This window comes from Lepidochelys kempii, chromosome 13, assembly GCF_965140285.1.
Source record: "Lepidochelys kempii isolate rLepKem1 chromosome 13, rLepKem1.hap1, whole genome shotgun sequence".
Classification (NCBI taxonomy): Eukaryota; Metazoa; Chordata; order Testudines; family Cheloniidae; genus Lepidochelys; species Lepidochelys kempii.
In genome coordinates this window covers 31,005,684-31,031,812 of record NC_136392.1, presented here as the reverse complement: position 1 = coordinate 31,031,812, position 26,129 = coordinate 31,005,684, and the positions used below count along the sequence as shown (strand labels likewise).

Genomic DNA, 26,129 nt, shown 5'->3' with positions numbered 1-26,129 from the left:
ACTCCACAGATATTCTTGGTGCTAGGCTCTTCATGGGCATGCTTGATACTCAGAGGTTGGTTTCTGATTTTAAAAATGCCTTCTATGCTTTCCGTGATTCTGCTGAGAAGTTCCTAGTGTTGTTTTCTAAGATTATGCTTGAAGTGTGTTAGTTTGGACATGCATCAAAGATTCAGTCTACATAGGTTTTTAGTCACAAACTTTTTAGTCATTTTGGCCTTGGTGTTCAGGTAAGGAGAAGCAGTCTAGTCCCTTCAAATGCAGAAAATGTTTGCATCCAGTTGACAGGACTGTTGCATATCCTGCAGCAGCATGGGTCATGATTCCTCCCAAGGTACCATAAAAGTTATCAACTCAAGCCAGTGAATATGGGCAAGCATCATGCCACCTGGCTGCTCTAGAAAAGAGTAGAGTCAAAGTTTTTGCCTCAGCCAGTGGCTCTGCACTGGAGACTGGCATTTTGACAAGTCATTAGATATAGGTTCAAGAGAACCATTTCAGTATCTTCAACGTTCCACTTTATCACACTGAATAAAGTTGAAGGGCTGAATCCACCTCTTGATCTGAAGGGGGAGGCTTTAAATTGCCTCATCTCCCCAGCTCTGAAGCATGTGCTGAAGTTTGCACTGGTTGTGCACTCTGTGCTTGCATGTCCAATCTTTCAGTGTGTTCTTTGTATTCCAGTTCCTCTATCCTTTTAACGCTGGCACAGGTGAAGCAAATGTTTGGGCTATGTGGCTCCGTTTAACCTCATAACTTCAGGTGTAATTGGTGTCTCAGGTGCCGTTTGCAATGGGTCAAGTAATCTTGTACGCTGAAAGGCTGCTAATTGAGGACTTCGACATTTTTACTCTAGACAGCAACATTTTTATTGCAGTGGGTTCTGGAAACATTCAAGATGCTAGAAAGAGGTACAATACGTAAGTAATGCGATCAGAGTAGTTTTTCAAATCCTGGTTTCGCAGGCTTAATTTTTAATAAGGCCTTGTCTATGCTACACAGTTTTGTCAGTAAAAGGCAGGTTTTGCCAACAAAACAGTGGAGGTGTACACACTACAAAGCTACTTTTGGTGGCAAAATAAAACCACCTTTCCGAGAGGCTTACAGCTTTTTGCAACAAAGCTAAAATGACAAAGCATCAGTGTAGATGCCGCCATTCGTTATGTTGACATAACTGGTCTCCCCCCATATTCCACAATGCCCATCATGACTGCTCTGCTCACTATTTTGAACTTGGCTTCCCTGCAGGCATGCACCCCTGCCCTTTCAAAGCTCTGGGAAGCTTTGACATTGCTCAGTGTGAAGAGCTCTGTGAGCTGTACCTGCCCTCATGAGACATTTTCAAAGCCTTCCCAAAGCATCCTGCAGCCAGTTGTGCAGTGGGATAGCTACCCACAGTGCACTGCTTTGTGTCAATGGAAGAGCTGCTAGTGTGGATGTGGTCTGCGGACATAGTGTGGACATGCAACAGTGGTTTAATTGGCATAACTTTTGTTGACAAAACTCTAGTGTAGACGTGGCCTTAGTTTCGAAAATGGGGAAGTTCCAGAGGAGTAGAAGAAAGCCGTGTTTTAAAAGAATAAACAGAAAACAGAATAACCCATGTAACTGAAGATTTTGTCCTCTGAAGATACATGAAGCAGTAGATTGAGTGGTCAGTGGGTAGGTGAGAGGTAGAGTTCAGAAGAGTTCCTATTTGTATGAAAAGCAATTTAAGGATAAGCAGTTACTGACTCTCAGAAAGTCTGCATGCTTTAGCTTGTGCCCTCTACTGGTTATTACCCAACAGCTTAGATGAAAATTCTAAATCCAGATAGGATCCCTCACAAGCCAGAGGTTTAAGATATATATGATTTATGGATTGGTGATCTGTGGCAGAAGGCCAGAATTATGGTAAGTCATTTTCTCTTTCAGCATTCTAGGTTATAAGGACCCCAAAATAAATGGTGGGATACATAGAGGGCTCACACTGATCGACATCAATATTCACTGGAAATTGCTTGTTTGCAATATTGAGTTCATTTCCCCCTGTCCCGTCCCCCCCAGAAAAAGTGCTCCAGAAAAAGATGGAACCTCTGAAAGTTCATTGCTAGTATGTCCTCAGTAAAAAGTACCTTACTGTCCCCAAATTGGATAATTCCTGTTAATATCTAGTGCATGTGACCAAGAATCACAGTAATCAAGGTCCAGTTTTTCCTGGGCTGTTGTGGGAGAGGAGGAGCTTCCCCCTTCCACCTCTGCACACTTTTTCCTTTCCTACTGTCAATCTTGGGAGAGATTGTACTTCCTTGGGGTACAATTTTTTTCCCAAAGTCTCCCTGGGTAGAACAGTTGCACACCAACTTTATATTAATTCCCATGAGCAGAGAATTCCAGGTGGGCATTATTGTATGAAGGGGGGGAAAATGCCTGTATGTGGTGATAATCTGAACTTTGTAGTTCGAAATTCAGGCATGTCTGTGTATTTCGTATTGTTGCCCTAGAGTTTGAATAGATTCCTTTGTGCCCATTGCAGTAAGTTCTCCCTTCCTTTCTCTCTCCTTCCAGCCCATCCTCAATTCCTCTGTTGCCTCCTCTTCTCCAAACTTCAGTTTATCAGATCAGTTAGAAGCTATTCTCTGTACCTTTGCAACCTGTGGAAGAAAGATGCACCAAGCTTGGATACAGGACTCTCAACAGGGTCTAATCATGACAATTGTACAATAGTTTCCCATGTCATCTTTAGAATATTTCTTTTATTGAAGCCTGAGATCCTCTTGGTCCTCTCTGCTGCAATTGAACAATATTTTCCCAACTTCATGTTACTTGTAAATTTAATCAGATTTCCTTCCACTTCCGTTATATGTTTTGTTCTTTATGAATACAATATTTTAGGTTTTGATGTTGGCAAATTTTGCTAACCCACTTGCATGGCCCTGTTTAGGTTTGTTGAAATTAACAAAATAATTTGAAATCCCTCATTGTCAGGAAGTTCTTACTGATCCCAGGCCTAAATTTTTTGCCTTTCTTAATTTTTTCTTCCCCCTTCTCCTTTATTTTCCCCCATGCACAACCCTAAAAAAATGTCTTTGTTCTCGTTGTTCGCTCCCAGTAAATAACTGTAGATTGTTAAATCTCTCCATTTTTCTCTTCGGCAACCTGCTGTGTGTGTATGAAGCTGTCCTACTTTCCCCAGGAGTCAGTCTGTCTTGCACTATTGAGTACTTCTGTTGCTTTTCTCTCTTTGAACTCTTCCAGGTTTGTCAGTTTCTTTCAGACAATGTAGTACCCAAAACTGAATGCATTTCAGATGCAGTTGCTCCAGAACAATTTACTTTCCTGCTCCATGTTGCCTCTGTGTATTTAGCCCTAAATGTAGCATTCATGCTGCTTCCATAGAGGACAGCATCACTGGTACTACTGTTGTACTCCAGGCTTCAGTGATACGTACCATTGGCCCAAGTAAGCTCAGTTAAGCAAAGTCTCTCTAATATATTGTGTTCCCTATTACAATAGCAGTTGGTTAATGAACATTTTTATGGAGATTTCAGTAGTAGTTCATCAAAGGACAATAAGGAAAACAGTCTCAGGTTAGTCCCTATCTAGGCTGTTGATCTCAAAAGCAGGTAATAGCAACAATACTTTTTGTTCATAGCTAATATAGTATTTTATGTTTAAATACATGTTAGTTTCTTAATTTTTTTTAAGTTTAGCGAATCATTTGATAAATATAGCAAAAGCATGGGGGAATCTTATTTGTTTTGTCCTTACAGTAACAAAAACTTTTAAGAGAACAGATGATTTTATTGCTTCAAAAGCTGCGACTGTTGACCAAGATCACAAGTTTAGATGCAAGCTCTTGGACTGTTCAAAATCATTCCGCAAAGCGAAGTTGCTACATTATCATATGAAATATTTTCATGGAGTGGAGAAAGAACCAGAACCACAGCAGAGTCCAGTACAAAGAAATATTCAAACAAGAGGTTTTTTGGCTTCTGAAAAAGCCAAACGAAGTTTAAACAGAAGGCGGACTACGTCTGGTTCATTGTGTAAGTATGTTGGCTATATCTTCATTTCTAAGGAGCATTCTAGTATCTAGAATGGAAAGGAAAATTAGTGGAAAACATTTCAATTACATGATAGATATTAGGCAAAGAAGGGTCATAGAATCATAGAATATCAGGGTCCTTTGGGTTCATCTTCTTTTTCTTCTTTTAAATATCTACCTGAATTGAGAGACGTTATTTAGAAACATAAATACAAATGGTATAATGTAACAATATCATTTAGAGGTTAGAGAAGATGATGCCCTCCAGAAAGTGGCCAAGTTACTTCATGAACTGATTTATCCTAGCAGCTTCTTTTCCTCCCCTTCAGCAATTTATTCCACTATTAAACCTTTGTGTGTTTAACTAAAAAAGAAAAAATACACCTGAAATACTGGAATCCTTTCATTTTATTTTTGCTTGGCAATGTCCTTCTTCCCCAAACAATACTCTCAGAAGAGGAAAGGACAAGAGAAGTTCTTTCATCAACCAATCTAAATATCTAACTCATTTCTTTCTCAATCTTTCACTCTCCTCATTCAGAAGAAGGGATAAAAGTAACTAAAAGTCCAATCTCACTTGTGATTTCTGTGGTAATTACGGTTGCTTGCTTTTAAGCTGCTGGTGGAACTCTGACAAGAATCCTGTTCTGCATGACTACAGGTGTAGGAGTTGAGTTCTTGTGAAATAATTTTGTATAATTTACTTGAGTAGAAGAGGGGAAAAATCAGAAGGACATGGGAAAATGCAGGATTCTCATTAGGTGACACCCACCTGTACCCTTCAAAATGGAATCTTATTGGTTGTGTTCTGCTTTATATTTTTGTTTGCTGTGCTCAACACTGTGCTCACTAGAATTATGCATGATATTTCAGATAAACTCTGGGCTAGGTTTGTTGTTTTTTTGTATTGTAGTTCCATTTAAATAGGAGTTTTTATGGATTTTCTTCTGCTCTTAGCCCATATTTGTAAAATATTTTTTTCGAAATATATCTTCTTGTGCCACATTATAGTGCATAGGGATAAAAACAAGACTACAGTGTTTACCTAAATTCTCAATTTCTGGGCTTTTCTTAGTTTAAAATCTCAAGCGTTAATGTTGCATTAACATTTTGTAAAATTAATTATTTTATACAGTTAAATAATGTAACTTGCAAAATTTTTGTGTTTAATTAAAAAGAAGCAGCTAGTTATTTTAAACCAGAATTAAAGCAAGATGCATATAGCTTTAAACACACCCCCTATCATGATCTTTAGTTTATCTTCATGTATATCCTTGCAAAGACAATGGTTCCTCATTTGAGAGGCTGCCTTTCCTGTTCATATACCACTTACATATCTGAAAGTAGTTTTTAGCATCCTACAAAACTAAAAATCCTACATTCCAAGTAGTTTTACAGTTTGCGCAAAAAAAAAGCAAAATTAAAAAAATTGGACTAAAAGTGTAGGCAGAATTTTTCTTAAATGAGTTAGAGGGGAATGCTTTTAACGGTAACTACCCTTTATAGTTTTACTATACATAACATTTAAAACAAGCTAAATAAGTAGTGGTGGAAAAAATACTGTGGAGAACTGCTAATGCTTAAGAGAATGATTGAGATGGGCTTCTTCTGCTTCCTGTCTCGTCTGTGTCTGTGATGGTTCCTACTTTATAGGATCTGATTCTGAGCTGCATTTCTAGTTCTTTTAATAATTTGATCTATAGAAATTCTAGTCTTTTTGTAATAGACTAAGGTTCCACCACCTCCCTGGGTAACGCATTCCAGTGTTTCACCACCTTCCTAGTGAAAAAGTTTTTCCTAATATCCAACTTAAACCTCCCCCACTGCAACTTGAGACCATTACTCCTTGTTCTGTCATCTGCTACCACTGAGAACAGTCTAGAGCCATCCTCTTTGGAACCCCCTTTCAGGTAGTTGAAAGCAGCTATCAAATCCCCCCCCTCATCCTTCTCTTCCGTAGACTAAACAATCCCAGTTCCCTCAGCCTCTCCTCATAAGTCATGTGTTCCAGTCCCCTCATCATTTTTGTTGCCCTCTGCTGGACTCTTTCCTGCTCCATGATTTTTCCAGGGACTGAGGTGAGGCTGTCTGGTCTGCAGTTCCGGGATCCTCCTTCTTCTCTTTTTTAAAGATGGGCACTACATTAGCCTTTTTCCACTCATCCAGGACTTCCCTGGATCGCCGTGAGTTTTCAAAGATAATGGCCAATGGCTCTGCAATCACATCCGCCAACTTCTTTAGCAGTCTCGGGTGCAACGCATCCGGCCCCGTGGACTTGTGTTCATCCAGCTTTTCTAAATAGTCCCGAACCACTTCTTTCTCTACAGAGGGCTGGTCACCTCCTCCCCATACTGTACTGCCCAGTGCAGTAGTCTGGGAGCTGACCTTGTTCGTGAAGACGGAGGCAAAGGAAAAACATTGAATACATTAGCTTTTTCCACACCCTCTGTCACTAGGTTGCCTCCCTCATTCAGTAAGGGGCCCACACTTTCCTTGACTTTCTTCTTGTTGCTAACATACCTGAAGAAACCCTTCTTGTTATTCTTAACATCTCTTGCTAGCTGCAACTTCAGGTGTGATTTGGCCTTCCTCATTTCACTCCTGCATGCCCGAGCAATATTTTTATACTCATCCCTGGTCATTTGTCCAATCTTCCACTTTTTGTAAGCTGCTTTTTTGTGTTTAAGATCAGCAAGGATTTCACTGTTAAGCCAAGCTGGTCGCCTGCCATATTTACTATTCTTTCTACACATGGGGATAGTTTGTCCCTGTTACCGCAATAAGGATTCTTTAAACTTCAGTGTTGTCAAATGCAAAGTAATGCACATTGGAAAACATCCCCACTATACACATAAAATGATGGGGTCTAAATTAGCTGTTACCACTCAAGAAAGAGATCTTGGAATCACTGGGGATGGTTCTCTGAAAACATCCACTCAGTGTGCAGCGGCAGTCAAAAAAGATAACAATGTTGGGAATCATTACAAAAGGGATAGATCATAAGACAGAAAATATCATATTGCTGCTATATAAATCTATAGTATGCCCACATCTTGAATACTGCATACAGATATGGTCACCCCATCTCAAAAAAGATATATTGGAGTTAGAAAGGTACAGAAAAAGGCAACAAAAATTATTAGGGATACAGAATAGCTTCCATATGAGGAGAGATTAATAAGATTAGGATTTTCATCTTAGAAAAGAGATCACAAAGGGGATATGATAGACATCTACACAATCTGATGTGGAAAAAGTAGATAAGGAAGTATGTTATACTTGTTCACATAGCACTGGGCCTGATAGTGGATGCATATTTACCATCTTCCCAAAAGACACACTTTTGCAAGATTATAGATACAGCCTTTACAAGGATTAGTCGCTCACATTTTGGACTTATTGATAATCTCTCCCATCTGTCGAAAGCTAGTTGAAAACTTTCTACTATGGTTAATGCTGCTAGAGAGGGAGATCTGCTTTTCACACCCTTATACTAAAATAATGATAGGCATGGATGCCTACAATCTGGGGGTTGGGACAACATATCTGGGAAATTTTCACTGTCTGTGATCTTTGGAGACCTCAGGAAAAGAGACTCCATGTAAACTAGCTAGAACTGAGGCTCATTAGGCTGGTTCTCACATTTGTTCTTTCACACATCAGAGGGCAGACAATGGAAATGTTCGGATAGTGTGTTTGCAATGTATTACCTGAACAAATAAGGGGAATTCGGTTACCTCTGTGTAACTGATAATCCATCTGTGGGAATGATGCATTATTAATGTATGTAGGTGAGGTAATTTTTATTAAACCAATTTCTGTTGATAGAGACTTATACAGAGCTCTACTTCGGATCTGGGAAATGTATTTAGAGTACATTTCTAATATCGATGTCTCTCCAATATCCTGTGACCAACAGGGCTACAACAACATTGCATACAACTTGAGATGAGACTCAGCAATCCTTCTGATATTTGACTTTCTTTGCTACAAATCAGAAAGTGTTCAAGGTTCGGCTCAAAAATAGGATACAGAGGGAAAGAACTCCTTCATGCCTTTTCTTCATTTCCCTTCTTTCCAGAGTACTAACAAAGATTCAGTAAGACAGAGAAGTGGTGATTCTAGTGGCACCAACCTGGTTGTGGGAGACCTGATTCTCAGAACTTCTAGCCCTGACAAAGATTGTCCAATCAGTCTTCCTTGAGTCAAGTCTTGTCACAGTAGAACACCAGGGTGGACCATCAAGGATGTCAGTCCCTGCACCTTTTACCATGGCTGCTAGGTTTCTAGAGCAGAGGGTTTTGTGCTTTTCTGTGGAGATCAAGGCAGGTCTGAGATAACTTTTGTGCTGCCAGATGGAACCAGTTTGAAATGCATGCTCAAGCCAGAGTCCTTGACTCAGGTTTTTTTTTGTGGTTCCTGCTGTCTTGGACTTCCTTTCTCATGTTTCTGATGTCTTCACAGATATCTCTGGCTACAGAATGTTCATTTACTGTTTGTTTAGCTACTATTTCTGTTGTCCATGTGAAGAGTCATGGAGTTTGTTCATCTCCTAGTGTAACAATTTTTAAAGACTTTAAACTTCTACCTCCTTCTCAGTGGCCTAATGATCCTTTAGAGTTGAGTTTATTATTAACCAAGCATATAGATGGTCCATTTGTGCCACAGCGATTTTAGATCTCTGTGAAAGGTTGTTATTCTTGGCTGCCAACTTGTCCAGGAGGGTCTTGGTGTTGCAGGCTCTGCTGTCCAGCCTACTTGACACCACAGTCCAAAATTACCAGGTGGTACTTAGTCTGTCAGTATTTCTCCTGGTCTCTTTCCCAAAGCCCCAAAATAATACTAGGAGAAGAGCTGGTTATCTGTTAAACATGACTAAGCCATTCAGAAAATTAAGCAGACTATTTGTGGCATTTATAATTAAAACAAAAAACAGCTAGACAGCTAAAGGATGGCTAGTGGATAAGACTATGCATCATGTCATGTTATGAATTAGAGAGCTTTGAGACACTTAGGTATTATAAATGCAAACTCACCTAGGCGCACAGCAGCTTCAGTGGCATATATCTGCAATAAGAACATTGTAACAACTGCTATACTGGGTCTGACCACTAGCCTAGTATCCTGTCTTCGACAGTGGCCAATAGCAGAATTTCTGGGAGAGTGAACAGAGCAGGGCAATTTTCCTCTCCTGGCTTCTGGCAATGAGAAGTTTAGGGTCACCCCAAGCATGGGGTTGCATCCTTGACTGTCTTGGTTAAAGTTCATGGAGGATATCTTGTTCTCTTTTGAATACAGTACCTCTAGCCGTCACATCCCTGGCAATGAAATCCACAGGTTAATTGTGTTTAGTGTGGAAAAAATACTTCTTGTTTCTCTTAAATCTGCTGCCTATTAATTTCATCACATGACCCTTGGTTTTGCATTGTGGGAAAGAGTAAATAAAACTTCTCAAGCGGTGTCCCTATGGGCTCCCCACTTCAGGTGTACTCACACCTCTTATGCCTTTAATCTGAGATTTTTGGTGGTAGTGTCTGTTCAATCTGTGCATATGGCTTCCTCGTGCCCTGCTTCAAGGCCCTATAAGGCTGCGTGGGTGAACTGCCTGCAGTTCCCTCTCAACTACCTTGGCCTGAGACAAGCATTAGTGTGCTGTACTATTTTAAGTTGACAATTTAGTCTAGTTACCTTTCTTCATTCTATTTATTTTATTTGCTGTATTTTATTTAGGTGTTTAGGGGAAGCCTTGCTCAATCCCTTTCTCCCTTAAGGGAGGTGGGAACTTTGCCCTTCTAGCTACTGTTACCTTGGAATATGCCAGGCTCTCTGGGCTTTCGGGAGGTTCTTGGGAGACTTTCCTGGTCAGTGATGGGTATTCCCGTTTATCTGTAGCTTGGGGTAATCTTATCCTGTATATCCATTTGCTGTGCTTTTAAAGGCAGGGCAAGGAAAAATTGGATTTTAAAACTGAGATGTTTAATGACGGAGCATTCCCTCCAGCCACCCTCAGTTCCCAGACAGGAGATCTCTTCCCCCACTCTCGCCCCCCAACATAGGTCTTTCTGTGAACATGTCATTCTTGGCACATTCACCTGAGTCTACCTGAGGTAAATTCACAGAGGAGATGCATAGAAAGAGGAGCCATTCTCTGCAGAAGAAGTCTACCTCAAAAAAACCTGTGACCTTGCAAAGCAAGACTGCTGTGGCGTCATCTTATCCCGCTTTGGGTACGGCTGAGGCTCCAGATGCTCTTAGTATTAATCCTGTGTCCATGGCTCCGGACTCATCTGAGAAAAAGGGAAACAAGCATGACTCAGTACCAAGACCTTCTGTACTGCAGAAACAGGACATTGCATAAATGAAGCATTCTCACCTCCTGACAGAAGGGTACCCACAACTCCTTCGGTAACGTCTTCATCAGAGTTGACCACAAAGACTGCTTCAGTACAGGGAAGACACCACATTTCATATAGGGTCTTGACCCCTCCCAAGGCATCATCATCAGTACCAACTACTTGGGCCAGAAGGGACTTGCTGGAATAACATTTACCCTTGGTACTAACTACAGAACGGGGCCCCATTCTTCAAATCCACCCTGTACTGCAGGAGTTCAGATTCCTTAAGGACTTACTTGTTTTGGAGGAACCAGAGTCAGCCTTATTAGTGGGTACTGAAAGGTTATTGGTAACAAAACATGCAGAGTCTCCAAGTTAGGGCCTTTCCCCAGTACTGCTTGACCCTCAACCACTGTCAGAGTGCTGAAGCTGCCCTTGCTGAGGAGGAGGAATTCTCCTCTTATTTGAATGTCTCAGTCCAAGATTCCCCTACTCTTCAGACAAGGGTTTTCCCTTCTGATGCTTTCGAAAAGAGGGGTGGAGTGGGGAAGGGGAGTTGCATCAAAGATGGGCCTGTGTTCACCCTATCTGGTTCAAGCCCTTTGGACACCCCCAATCCCTAGTGACCATATGGGGATCCTTGAGCTGCATATTGACAGCAGTTTTTCCATGCCCCTAATGTTTCTTGTGGGGAATAGTTGGAGTAGAGGAGTGTCTCCCCTCTCCTCTACCTCAAGTGCAAGAATCATTTGAGGAGCCAGGGCAGATAAAGAGGCTACTCCGCAAACAAATATTTCTTTGTCTTCCCCAGATGAAGTTGTAATGTTTACCTAACCAACTATGGCTGATGACTTCAGACACTTCCATAAGTTAATTAAGCATAATGCAGATTCCCTGCAGCTCCCTCTGAAGAGCTCAGTTAGTTTCAGCATAAGCTCCTGGATATCCTTCAATGGACTCCCTTTCCCTGAGCCGCCCTGCCTATTAATGAGGCCCTGTTGGATCCTGCCAAACCCATGTGGCAGACCTCTGCAATGATACTGCCAACATGTAAACAGGCCGATAAGAAATATTGCTTCCCAGCAAATGACTCTGAACTTTTGCAGATCCATCCAGCACCAAACTCCCTGGTTGATGCCTCAATTTAGGATTATAAATTATCAAGCTGTCATGTTGAAGTACAATCACTCAAATTATGCCAATTTCAACACCTGGATTCAGTATCTGCCGGTTGATCAGTGTGAGCTGTTTCAAGCTGTTAGCAATGATGCTAGAACTTTGCTACAAGCCTCCTTGGATGCAGTCCCCACTGCAGCTTGATCTATCTCTACGGCGGCAGGCATGCGGAGGGCATCCTGGCTGTCTGAATTCCCAAAGGAGGTCCAAAACATGGTTGAGGACCTTTCCTTTGAATGACCTCAAGCTCTTCGCTGAATCCACTGATGAATCCCCGCATACCCTTAAGAATCCCAGAGCCATGTTGAGATCTTTTGGGATTTATATGCTTACAAACAAACAAATTTAGTAGTTCCCAAACGGCTCAAAGATCCCACCCTGCTTCATTCCCAGAATTCAAGAACTTATGCGTCACCCAGGAAGAAGTCAAGGTTCTAGAGGAAAAGACTGCCTACTCCCTGTGCATCCGCTGCTGAGCCTTCATCATCATCATCATCTAAGCATCAGTTTTGATAGGCTGGTCAAGGACCCGGTACAACCTCACAAAATCAAACTGTGTCCACACCGTTCTACCCACCATGCACCTGTTGGAGACAGTCTCTTCCACTTTCTGTCCATGTGGGAGAGGATCGTATCAGACAATTGAGTGCTGGAGGATATAAGATTGGAGTACGCTATCCATTTTACCTCCCTCCCTTATGCCACTGCTCCCCCCCACCCTTTTCTGTTCCTCCTCAGGGACCCCTCTCATGAATAACTCTTAAAGCAAGAAGTCAATTCCCTTCTGTGAATAAGTGCTATAGAACCAGTTCCAGTTCAGCATGGAGGGAGGGAAGATCAGAGAGTGGAGGCTGATGGGAATCTGGGAGGCAGTGACTATGAGTTGGTTGAGTTCAGGATCCTGACACAGGGAAGAAAGGTAAGCAGCAGATTACGGACCCTGGACTTCAGGAAAGCAGACTTCGACTCCCTCAGGGAACAGATGGCTAGGATCCCTTGCGGGACTAACATGAAGGGGAAAGGAGTCCAGGAGAGCTGGCTGTATTTCAAGGAATCCCTGTTGAGGTTACAGGGACAAACCATCCCGATGAGTCGAAAGAATAGTAAATATGGCAGGCGACCAGCTTGGCTTAACGGTGAAATCCTAGCAGATCTTAAACATAAAAAAGAAGCTCACAAGAAGTGGAAGGTTGGACATATGACCAGGGATGAGTATAAAAATATTGCTCGGGCATGTAGGAATGAAATCAGGAGGGCCAAATTGCACCTGGAGCTGCAGCTAGCGAGAGATGTCAAGAGTAACAAGAGGGGTTTCTTCAGGTATGTTGGCAACAAGAAGAAAACCAAGGGAAGTGTGGGCCCCTTACTGAATGAGGGAGGCAACCTAGTGACAGAGGATGTGGAAAAAGCTAATGTACTCAATGCTTTTTTTTGCCTCTGTCTTCACTAACAAGGTCAGCTCCCAGACTGCTGTGCTGGGCATCACAACATGGGGAGTAGATGGCCAGCCCTCTGTGGAGAAAGAGGTGGCTAGGGACTATTTAGAAAAGCTGGATGTACACAAGTCCATGGGGCCGGACGAGTTGCATCCGAGAGTGCTAAAGGAATTGGCGGCTGTGATTTCAGAGCCATTGGCCATTATCTTTGAAAACTCATGGCGAACAGGGGAAGTCCCGGATGACTGGAAAAAGGCTAATGTAGTGCCAATCTTTAAAAAAGGGAAGAAGGAGGATCCTGGGAACTACAGGCCAGTCAGCCTCACCTCAGTCCCCGGAAAAATCATGGAGCAGGTCCTCAAAGAATCAATCCTGAAGCACTTAGAGGAGAGGAAAGTGATCAGGAACAGTCAGCATGGATTCACCAAGGGAAGGTCATGCCTGACTAATCTAATCGCCTTCTATGATGAGATTACTGGTTCTGTGGATGAAGGGAAAGCAGTGGATGTATTGTTTCTTGACTTTAGCAAAGCTTTTGACACGGTCTCCCACAGTATTCTTGTCAGCAAGTTAAAGTAGTATGGGCTGGATGAATGCACTACAAGGTGGGTAGAAAGTTGGCTAGATTGTCGGGCTCAACGGGTAGTGATCAATGGCTCCATGTCTAGTTGGCAGCTGGTGTCAAGTGGAGTGCCCCAGTGGTCAGTCCTGGGGCCGGTTTTGTTCAATATCTTCATAAATGATCTGGAGGATGGTGTGGATTGCACTCTCAGCAAATTTGCGGATGATACTAAACTGGGAGGAGTGGTAGATACGCTGGAGGGCAGGGATAGGATACAGAGGGACCTAGACAAATTGGAGGATTGGGCCAAAAGAAATCTGATGGGGTTCAATAAGGATAAGTGCAGGGTCCTGCACTTAGGATGGAAGAACCCAATGCACAGCTACAGACTAGGGACCGAATGGCTAGGCAGCAGTTCTGCGGAAAAGGACCTAGGGGTGACGGTGGACGAGAAGCTGGATATGAGTCAGCAGTGTGCCCTTGTTGCCAAGAAGGCCAATGGCATTTTGGGATTTAGAAGTAGGGGCATAGCGAGCAGATCGAGGGACGTGATCGTCCCCCTCTATTCGACATTGGTGAGGCCTCATCTGGAGTACTGTGTCCAGTTTTGGGCCCCACACCACAAGAAGGATGTGGATAAACTGGAGAGAGTCCAGCGAAGGGCAACAAAAATGATTAGGGGTCTGGAACACATGAGTTATGAGGAGAGGCTGAGGGAACTGGGATTGTTTAGTCTGCAGAAGAGAAGAATGAGGGGGGATTTGATAGCTGCTTTCAATTACCTGAGAGGTGGTTCCAGAGAGCATGGTTCTAGACTATTCTCAGTGGTAGAAGAGGACAGGAGAAGGGGTAATGGTCTCAAGTTGCAGTGGGGGATGTTTAGGTTGGATATTAGGAAAAACTTTTTCACTAGGAGGGTGGTGAAACACTGGAATGCGTTACCTAGGGAGGTGGTAGAATCTCCTTCCTTAGAAGTTTTTAAGGTCAGGCTTGACAAAGCCCTAGCTGGGATGATTTAATTGGGGATTGGTCCTGCTTTGAGCAGGGGGTTGGACTAGATGACCTCCTGAGGTCCCTTCCAACCCTGATATTCTATGATTCTAGATCTAAGACTCCTAAACAGTTTTGTGAAATCACAAAAATTCAGGATGGTATCTCTCTCAGCTGTAATTCTGTCATTAGAACGGAGGAGAGGGTTGGTTTTCGGCCCTTGCACTTCAGGATTTTTTTTCTTTTTGTATTGCAGTTCACCCATCTCAGTTGTTTCCTGTTTTTTCAGCTGCGCCATTGTAAGGTGTGTAGTGTAGACATAGCCTAAGTCTTTTAGGAAATAACCATGACGGTTCATGACTATTGCGGATACGTCTGACAGTTTGGCGATTTCCACCCAGAGGCTCTCCAGGTGGATTTCTGATTGTATTGTATTATGTTATGATAGAATGAGGTTGTGTCTGTTGATTCATGCTGGCCCATTCCACGACAGCTCTTTCTATAACAGTGACATTACTCAAGAATTCTTCCTATTCTGGATGTTTGTAAGGCTGACACTTGGACCTCCATACATACCTTTTCCAAGCATTACTCTGTGGTCCAGACTGCTAGATCAGATGCTGTGTTGGAAATGTAGTATTGTCTTCAGTCTTGGACTTGACTCCAAAACCCCCCCTGCTCCAGCTCAGGGTGCTGGTCAGTAGTCACCGGAAGTGGAACACCCATAGACGCAGTACTCTGAGAACGAGAGGTTACTCACCTTGTGCAGTAACTGACATTCTTAAAAATGTGTGTCCCTATGAGTGCTCCTTTGCTTGCGTGCTTCCTCTGCTTCAGGGTTTCCTCTGTGCCCTTGCAGCAGAGAGGGAACTGAGGGTAGTTTGCCCATGTAACCCTTTTTAGCCTCAGAGCGGGGCACAAGGAAGTATAGGGTGCATGAATGGGCCAAAGGGATTTAAACAACCTGAAGTGTAGCCACTCATCTCAAAGAACTCCAGTTACTGCCCAAGGTGAGTAAGGCTCTTCTTCTAAATTCACTTTTTTCACAGAGTTCATGACTTTATAGACCCCTATCATATCCCCCATCAGTCATCTTTTTTCTGACCTGAACAACCCTAATCTTTTTAGTCTCCCCTCGTATGGAAGCCATTCCGTACCTTTCATAATCTTTGTTGCTCTTTGTTGAACCTTTTCCAGTTCCACTATGCCCTTTTTGAGATGTATCCTTTGAAATTTGTAGGGCTACTATATGCAGCTTTGGTTCACATCTTTGTGAATCAGTATTCTCTTTGATGCTTTATTGAGGGCAGAGGGTGGTTTTTGGAGAGCAGTGCTTCAGATACTATTAAACTAAAAGAACCCCTCAGCCTTGTCATTGTTAGGTTGCTACAGTGGCACTTTGTGGAAGAAGTGTTACAAGAATTCTTATTGATAAAGAGTTTATCTGAATCAGTTGCCTCCATAGAGCCGTATTCACCTCCCTTCTCCTTTCTGCTTCAAAGTCTGGATACTTCTGGAGGTAGAATTTCTGATGAAAGACTGGTGGGCAAAGTATTTATACCCTCTGTATATGGAAAGCTGTGATTGATTTTTTTTTTTTTTTTTATGTACACCCTCCAGCAGCTGTTAACTGCTGCTTATAAGCAGATCCGTGGTCACACAGCTAGGCATATAAATCCTACAGTGTAGCTCTAGGGAGGCAATACATTCAGACAACCAGAATTATTGCTGGCAAGTACCTCTTTTTCATGGTTCTAGGTGGAGTTTTGAAACAAAAATATTAACGCATGCAACTCATTTTTATTCTCTTTATAGATGCTCCTCTTCACATAGCCCTAAGGACTACACCACATAGAGATGAGAAAATAGAAAAGAGAAGAACTTCAGCTCCTTCCTCAGTAAATTCATTAAAGGCTCACCGGTCTTCCCTTAGAGAGCAAAGCAAAGAGAACCATATAGACAGATCACATGAGAAACATCAAGAAAGGGAAAGAACTGAAAATGGTATGGCTTCTTAACTGGTCTAACATGGGATTATGTTGGGGAACTTCAGTGCAGTATAAGAAATTGTTATAAATGTTGGTACATGATTCTTTGGCCTACCTTTGTCCCCTCTCAGATACTTTTGTAATCTTGAAGAGAACATTAAGCAGTATTTTTCAGTGTTTTAGTTGTTTCAAATATTCTTAAATAGGAGCTCTTTGTCACAAAGCAGTTTCCTCTGCTGAATTCTGCCTGAAAATCCTAATAATTTGCTCATGAAACTCCATTCCTTTCCCAAAAAAAAAATCATTTGTGGTATCCCAAATTGTCAGTCACTTCAAGATCTAATAGGCAGTTAAGATAAGCTGTGAGAGAACACTTAACCTCAAACACCAATGTATTTGTTAATTAGCACGTGTCAGGAATACATGTGAATGATAAATTATGGTTTGTCAGATTTAATGGATAAAGGTTATAGTTCCCCAGCATATAGTCTGTATATCCCTCAATGTGAAACTTCCTCTTTCACTGTGTAGCTGTGTGAAAATGTTAAGACCAACACCCTATCACGTATGGGTGAACACTTAAGCGATCACTCTTTCTGACCCATCAATCCTCATCCTCAAAGGGAACCTGCACAACACATTAAAAAGACAAGCCTTGAAGCTTAAACTCCTAACTGTTTCTCCTATCGACATAGCTACCACATCTCTGAGGGAGAAGGTCTCCCATCAACTTAGTAGCATCTTCCCTAAAACGCTACAGCAGTGTGCTTGCACTGATGCTGCTGCACCACTGTAGCACTGTGTGTGAAGATGAGCCCTTAGACGTGAAGAAGAGCTCTGCATGGCTTGAAAGCTTGTCCCTCTGACCATCAGAAATTGGTCCAATAAAAGATATTACCTCACCCTCCTGTGGTCTAAATTAGCTGTTACCACTCAAAAGAGAGTCCTTGGAGTCATTGTGGAGAGTTCTCTGAAAATATTCATTCATTGTGCAGCAGCAGTCAAAAAAGCTAACAATGTTAGGAACTATTAGGAAAAGGATAGGTGATAGAGACAGAAAATATCATTATGCCACTATGGAAATCCATGGTACCTTGAATACTGCATTCAGATCTGGTCACCCTATCTCAAAAAGAGATATATTAGAATTGGAAAAGGTACAGAGAAGGGCAACAAAATTATTAGGGGTATGGGACAGCTTCCGTATGAGGGGAGATTAAAAAGACTGGGGCTGGTCATCTTAGAAAAGAGATGACAGAGAGGGATATAATAAAGGTCTAAAAAGTCATGAGCGGAGAAAGTGAATAGGGTAGTGCCAGTTACCTTTTCACACAACAAAACTAGTAGTCACCCAATGAAATTAATAGGCAGCAGGTTTAAAACAAACTAAAGCAAGTACTTCATGCCATGTACAGTCAACCTATGGAATTCATTGAAGGTCAAAAGCATAACTGGATTCAAAAAAAGAGAAATTCCTGAAGGATAGGTCCATCAATGGCCATTAGCCAGGATGGTCAGGGACACAGCCCCATGGTCTGGGTGTCCCTAAACCTCCAACTGCCAAAAGTATCTGGCTCTGGCCACTGTCAGACAGGATACTGGATGAGATGGACCACTGATCTGACCCAGTATGATGATGATATGTAAAAAATATAAAGGAAATGATGAATTCTGCTTTTTTTTTTTTAAATCAGAGAAGTCCAGATAGTCAAGTCTGGTCCTCCTTGGCCTAATTTGGAGGTATCAGAATTGTGGATTGTGAACTTTCTCAGCTCGTAGTTGGTGGAATGGGGATGTTGAATCATTTCTCCCAGTTGTTTCTCAGGTATTTGAGGTAGATAGGTTTAAAAGATTTTTAAAAACGTGTATAAAAAAATTGTATCCCTTCTCAGTGAAATTTTACTTGCATGTTGTCTGTCATAATCCCATTAGTTCTCCAGCTGTCCATAGTCTTCCAGAATAAAAAAAATTTAACAAATCCTGAATTTCTTCTCTATAAAAAAGAAAAAAAAATCAGATCTCCTTTATATCTTGTAAGGAAGCAAAAAACAATGTCAGCTAATTTTTGTATTTGCAGGGCATTTTAAAGTGAATATTGCTGACCTCATCTTAAATATTTTACTGTGTCCCTATGATTTATGACTTTTTAAAGAAATAATATTCTCACTCGTAAATATCTTTTTGGTGACGGGACTGTCCTATTTCATGTACGCACAGTGCCCATCACAATGGGGCCCCCTCTCCACACTAGTGCCCAGAGCCCCCTTGTAATATAAATTCACTGACAACAAATACTCAACCACACAAAACACACAGATATAAAAAAATTACAGTCAGTCTTGTTTTCCCCACCACAACCTTTACACTGCCTGTTTTTGTTCACAGTGGCCTAAAGGAGGGATCCTTCAGGGGCAGCATGTTTGGAGGTCAACTGTGGTGGTGAAGAACAGTGACAGGGAAACTAAAATGTTAAATGTTTAAAAGATTCTGATTCTTATTCTAAAGAATCCCTCAGGACGATCATATTACATCTCACTTAGTCTTAAGTCAGGTCTACACTATAGACTTACATAGGTATAAGTACGTCACTCATGGGTGTGAAAAATCTGCACCCTCTGAGCAATGTAGTTATATTGACCTAATCCTCTGGTGTAGACAGTGTTATGTCGACAGGAGCACTTTCACCTCGTGCAGGTGAATTAACTATGTCAATGGGAGGAAGCTTTCCCGCCAACATAGTAGTGTCTTCACAAAAGGGCTACAGCAGTGCAGCTGCAGCGCTGTAAGTGAAGAGAAACCCGTATTATCCAGGGTGCTGTCTAGTGACCCTTTGTTTGTACTTTCTGGGTAGATGATGTTGCATTGAACACAGCAAGGATCCATGGGAGTGTATGAATAGGAGAACATATCTGGTAGGTGAGAGGGATGGGCACAAAGAAAACGGCAGATTTTCTTTGAGAGTTGTAAGATTGTTATATTCCCAATGCCGATTGCCAACTCCACAGGGGCAGAGTTAAGGTTGGGGAGATTGAGATTCTTCCCCCCCCGGCCCCGTTCCATGGCATGGCAGAATCGAAGAAGCAGAAGATAAGGTTTCAAGTTTGTGAAATTTGCCTCTACTGCTTGGGAGAAGCTCACATCGCATGCAGGTGCAGTATTTGCCACACCTGAAACCTATGGGTTTCAGAACCCAAAGCAGTGGTAACATCACTGTTTCTCTCCAGGTGGTGTCAGGAACAAATCAATAGGGACACAGCTCCTGTGTCTGATGAAATGATTGATACAAACCAGAAAGCTTTTACCTAAAACTGCCTTTTTAAATTAGGTCTTAAGCATACATACATATAAAATACTATACCCCAAATTTGTGAGGGCCAAGGTCCTACAGTGTCAAGCAAGTAAAAAATTCTCTACATTGGTGAACTCAAACACACAACGTTTGCACTGAAGTTCCTCAGATCCCCCATTGATGATACTCACAATGGATACCTAGCTGCTAGGTTGGGGGCTATGAAAATCAACATTACATGTGAACTTATTGGAGCTGCGGGCAGTCCGCAGTGCATGTTCATGCTTCCTGCATCTCCTGTCCGGGAGCGTGTGAGCTGCTTGCACACACTAGCATGACCAGGGACAGCTGCCAGTGAGACTGGTGCCTGCCCCAGTGGGCAGGGCTGGATGCGAGCTGGAGGAGCTCCCCGGCTTGGGTGCTGGCTCCCGCAAGTGGTAGCATAACATGTCACTGCTTTTTCCACTATGGTTCCTGGCTTGGTTGCTGGCCCTGGCCTTGCTGGTCTCGCTTGTTGTCGCTAAAGTTCTGCAACTCCATGGATATCCACATTTGCATATACCAATTTTGTATCCATGCCAGGGCTCTGTCCATGGTTCAGAGACAATGAAATGACTTGTTCAGAGGAGGTAAGAGATATTAACAACAGAAGGTCTACTACAAGGCATACCTACCGTCACAAATGGAAGAAATTCCATACATGTTGCCAGAATAGGCAAACAGTAACTACCTCTCCTTTTCCAATGGCATTGGATTACATACTGGAACTCAAGAAATCGGGTGTCTCAATGAGCTCCATCAGAATACACCTTGCAGCAATCATGGCATTTCCACCACAAAGTGGACAAGTTCTCGATCTTCACTCACTCTACCACTGAAAGTTTTCTCAAGAGTCTTTGTAACCTCTACGTGGAAATACGTGCCTGCGTGCCATCATGGGACCTCAGTCTGGTGCTACGATGTCTTACGGGGCTCCCTTTTGAACCATTAGCGACATGCTCAGTTCTCCTTCTTGATGAAGGTAGACTTCCTCATTGCTGTCACATCCGCTTGACAAGTGGGATAACTGGGGGCCCTCATGGCACATCTCCCATACACAGTAATTTTCAAAAAATTGTTATCCTATGACCACTTCCCACTTTTCTACCTTAATAGTTTCATTGTCCATTTGTATCAACCCATCCATGGGAACAAACAAGAAGCAACACTTTATATCCTAGATGTCCATAGGGTGCTAGCTTTTTACATTGAAAAAGACAATCTTTCTGAAAGTCTCCAAGTTATTACTTTCCATCATGGAACTATCTAAGGGAGGCACCATATTCAAACAAAGGCTGTCAAAATGGATCTCTGGCTGCATTAACTTTTGCTATAGCCATCACCGGATACAACCCCCACCAGGGACCTGCACTCACTCCATCATAGCGCATGCTACATCGATAGCCTTCCTCAACAATGTGCCTGTTCTGGACATCTGCAACGCAGCAAACTGGGTGTCAGCCCCTACGTTCACACAACACTGCCATAGAGCAACACTCTGCATCAAACACTCTACTTGGCCTTGCAGTTGTGGCAGATGACAAAACGCTAACTCCGAAGCTCCTCCCTTCAACAGAAGGGGCACTGCTCTGCAGTCACCTAAAGTGGAGCATTCACAAGGACACTCCTTGAAGAGGAGGTTACTCACTCTGTGCAGTAACTGAAGTTCTTTGAGATGGCTGTCCCTATGAGTGCTCCACTACCCTCCCTCCTCCCCCCTACGTCCACATTTTTTTCACGCTAAAGACTGTGGTAGAGAAGGAACGGAGGAAGCGGTTGGCCACATAGCACTATGTAACCGCTAGAATCGGCACAAGATGGGAACAGTGCATGTGGTAAGTCAAAAACCTGGAAACCTGGGAGAAGGCTAGGAATCTGGGGAGAGCATGGGTCATTATAGCAGGGATAGGGTAGAGGAAAGAGAACATGGGGGGGGGAATCAAATCGGTATTGTAGAGGTCTGAATACTAATCTGAGAAGTATGGGGAATAAGCAGGAAGAATTTGAAATACTAGTTAAACTATGACATAGTTGGCATCACAGAAACTTTGTTGGATAATACACGACTAGAAAATTGGTATAGAAGTGTGCAGCTTGTTCAGGAAGGACAGGCAGAGAACAAGGGAGAAGGTGTTGCCTCATATATTAAATATATATGCACTGGGACTGAGTTTGAGAGATGGAAATAGTAGACAAACTTGTTGAAAGTCTCTGGATAAGGATAAAGGGAGTAAAAAGACAAGGGTGATGTCATTGTACAGGTCTACTACAGATTGCCTAACCAGGAAGAAGAGGTGGCTGAGGCTTTTTTAAAACAACTAAAAATCATCCAAAGCACAGGACATAGTGATAATGATGGACTTCAGCTACCCAGACATCTGTTGGGGGGAAAAAGCAAGGGGCAGATTTTCAACAAATTCTTGGAATGTATTGGAGGCAATTTTTTATTTCAGAAAGTAGAGAAAGCTACTAGGGGAGAGGCTGTTCTAGATTTCATTTTGATCAAATAGGTGTTTCATTTTGACAACTGGTTAAGAATTTGAAAGTGGAAGGCAGCTTAGGTGAAAGTGATCATGAAATGACAGGTATCCACAACTGTCAGGGTAGTTAAGCACTGGAATAAATTGCCTAGGGTCTGATTAGATGTCAGACCAGGGCCCAGGTGGAGGTAGAGGTAAGGTTAATATTGTCAACCTTGCAGAAGCTAGGCATATTGATAAACATGCAGAAGTTGACACTTTCCCCTGTCCAAAGGATAGAAATCATAGGGGCCATTCTTCCAGAAGCCCAGTTCCAGGTCCTGGGCTCAATCATAGAAAGCATCAGAAACCAGCCTATCACCACAGCAAGAAACTGCCTGAAACTTTGGGGCACATGGCATCATGTACTTACATGGTGAAACATGTGAGATTGCAACTCAGACCCTTTCAATCCTGGGTAGCATCAGTGTACTGAAGAGCCAGGATTGCTTGGACATGGTTGTCACACTTAACCATTCAGTGGTCACTACCCTCCTTCGGTGGCTGGATCCAGAGACAGTGTATGCAGGTGTCCCATTCTTGAAACTTCAGCCGTACATGTCTCTAGTCACCGATGCTTATGCGCTTGCTTGGGGGGCTCCTTTGGGGGTCCTCAGAACCCAGGGCCTCTGGTCCCAGGCAGAGCTCTCACTACACATCAGCGTGAGAGAACTCAGAGCAGCGTGCCTTGCCTGCCAGACATTCCAATTCCATCTAAAAGGCAAATGCATATTGATGCTTACAGACAACACGACAGCAATGTTCTGTATAAACAGGCAGGGTGGAGTGCGCTCCTGTCACCTATGCAAGGAAGCTGTCCACCTTTGTGAATTCTGCGTATCCCACTCAGTCCATCTTGAAGCCTCCTGTCTCCTGGGGGCACAGAATGAGGTAGTGGATTGCCTCAACAGATCCTTCTCCAGTCACGAATGGTCCATCCGCCCAGACTTTTAACTCCCCAAATAGGACCTGTTTTGCATCAAGACACAACAAAGTGCCTACAATTTTTCTCCTTCCTGAGTCACATCCTGGTCTCACTGACCTGTATTTTCCCTCTCGTGGAAACGCCATCTCTTCTGTGAGCCCTCCTCTTCCTCCCTCCCTCCCCCCCCCCCCCCCCCCATACACAAGGTCCTGTTGAAGGTCAGAGAGGAAGGAACGAACCTGATCCTGATAGCCTGGCCTGGCCTCGTCAGCACTGGTTTACCACCATTCTGAACCTCTCAGTGGAAACGTCATCTCCCAAGACCACGGATGCTTACATCACCTGATCCCTTTGTGATGTTATATGATTAAAATGATTAAAATAACCATGTAGATCATTGTTGCTACCACTGATATATATAATTGCAACAAATCTTGTACAAAGTACGTTATGTAAGTTGTCAATGGAAAGGTTATGATTTGCTGATGTAATTATCTTATTTGTATGCATATATCATGTTTGTATCTGAAATTATAAATATTGGCTGTATACCAGTATATTTCAAATTTGTTTGCTCCTGGGTAACATCCACATGGCATTTAGCAAGCACATTGTTTAGCCAGCACATTGTATTCAAGTTGAATGGCCCATCAAAGAACACTTAACTCACAATGGACCATGAAAGAAGCCTATCCACACCTGATGAACCTTCCTGAGGACATTCTAGATAGTGTGTGGGTAATGGCTAACCTGACTCATCAAAGCATGCAAGGGCATGTGCCTAAACCAGGTGACACTAAACTCCATCTTGTGTGCCTGCACTTTTCCACACACTATACTAAGGGTTTTGTTTGGGACAATGAGGTTTTCCCTCCACATGGCAGAAACTGTAAAAGGCTCCATTTTGCCTCTTTTCTGCTCTGGACTATGGACTTATACTAATGGGAGCATTCTAACCAAGAGACCACTGAGGACCTTACAATAAATTGGGAGCAATCAGAGATGTAACCACTTAGCAGTTTATGCCGTCATTGCTTTAAACCTGATTAACAGAAAAGCTTCAAAAACAGACTCCAACGAGAAACTGCTAAGCTTGAATTAATATGCAAACTAGATACTATTAACTTGGATTTGAATAGAGACTGGGAGTGGCTGGGTCATTACACATATTGAATCTATTTCCCCATGTTAAGTATCCTCACACCTTCTTGTCAACTGTCTAAATAGGCCATCTTGATTATCACTACAAAAGTTTTTTCTCCTGCTGATAATAGCTCATCTTAATTAATTAACCTCTTACCGTTGGTATGGCTACTTCCACCTCTTCATGTTGTCTCTCTCTCTCTCTCTCTCTCTCTCTCTCTGTGTGTGCCATTCTATGCATCCGATGAAGTGGGCTGTAGACCATGAAAGCTTATGCTCAAATAAATTTGTTAGTCTAAGGTGCCACAAGTACTCCTGTTCTTTTTGCGGATACAGACTAACACGGCTGCTACTCTGAAACCTTTACAATTATTGTATGTATATGATTCCTTTAACCAATTTTAACTCACCTGTTTCTTTTTATAAATAAATCTTTAGATATTAGATACCAAAGAATTGGATGTAAGCATGTATTTGGGTAAGATCTGAAATATTCATTAACTTGGTTGGTAATGTGTCCAGTCCTTTGGGATTGGTAGAACTTTTCATTTGATGAACAAGATTTTCAGTAATCCCCATCATATTTGACTTGGCTCTCTGGGGAGGAAGCTGAAGACTGGGTTGCTTTATGGAAACTGTTTTGGCTAAAGCTGTGTAACCAGTAAAGTATTTTAGAAGCTGATTTGTTACTAGCTTGGTGGATCTCAGTATTGTCTGCCCCATTCTTTGCAGTTTGACCTAATTGAACAACCTCAGCATTGCCCCCGGGACCCCAGTCACACCCTTCATCTCACAGCCTGGAAGCTCCGTGGCTGAACGTCCTTGGAGCTAGCATGCTCCAGTACAGTTCAGGAAGATTTTAGTGAGCAGAAAGCTGTCCACTAGGACTATATACCTGGCAAAGTGGAAAAGGTTCTTGATCTGGTCACAACAGTTAGGGGTCTCACCCACACGATCATCAGTATCATGTGTCCTGGACTAATTGCTACCCCTGAAGCAAAAAGGGTTGTTGGTGTCTTCGATCAGAGTCCACCTGGCTGTGATTTCAGCTTGTCACCCATGGGTGAATTGCTGAATCATCTTTGCAAGCCTGATCTGTAGCCTTTTTCTTAAGGGGCTGGACAGAACGTACCCACAGGTGAGACAGCCTATCCCACTGAAGGGCCTTAACCTGGTGCTATCAAGGCTTATGGGTCCTCCATTCAAGCCTTTGGCTATGTGTTCTATACTTGTCTTTGATAGCCATTACCTTGGCCAGTAGGGTCTCGGAGATTAGGCCCTTACTTCAGAACCTCCATACACAGTTTTCGTCAAGGACTATGTCCAATTGCGCCCTCACCCAGCCTTTCTTCCACAGGTAGTGTCACAATTCCATAATAACCAGGACGCATTTCTCCCAGTGTTCTACCCAAAGCCGCCTGACAACAACCAGGAACAGAGACTCCATTCGCTAGATGTCTGACGGGCACTTGCCTCCTACATAGAAAGGACTAAATCACTTCAGAAAACTACTCAGCTTTTCATGGTGGTGGCAGACAGGCTCGTCTTTCAGTTTCAGCCCAGAGAATTTCATCATGGATCACTTACTGTATCTGCATGTGCTACGACATGGTGAAAGTCCCTGCTCCTGACGGCACATTCCACAAGGTCACAAGCGTCTTCAGTGGCATTTGTGGCACAGTTCCCATCTAGGATATCTG

At 42.7% G+C, this 26,129-nt stretch overlaps 1 protein-coding gene across 10 annotated transcripts in view; it reads left to right on the top strand.

Annotated features, from left to right (window-relative positions):
• PHF20 (PHD finger protein 20) overlaps nt 1-26,129 on the top strand; it is a 190,047-nt gene that overhangs the window by 89,527 nt on the left and 74,391 nt on the right. For 8 of the 10 annotated variants that reach the window (XM_073310010.2, XM_073310011.2, XM_073310009.2 and 5 more), the window contains 2 exons: nt 3,753-4,028; nt 16,342-16,530. The exons of 1 other annotated variant lie outside the window; for it this stretch is intronic. In XM_073310010.2, the coding sequence (XP_073166111.2) occupies nt 3,753-4,028; nt 16,342-16,530 (465 nt within the window). The remainder of the gene's footprint in view (nt 1-3,752; nt 4,029-16,341; nt 16,531-26,129) is intronic. One more of the 10 variants, XM_073310016.2, reaches the window with a different exon arrangement.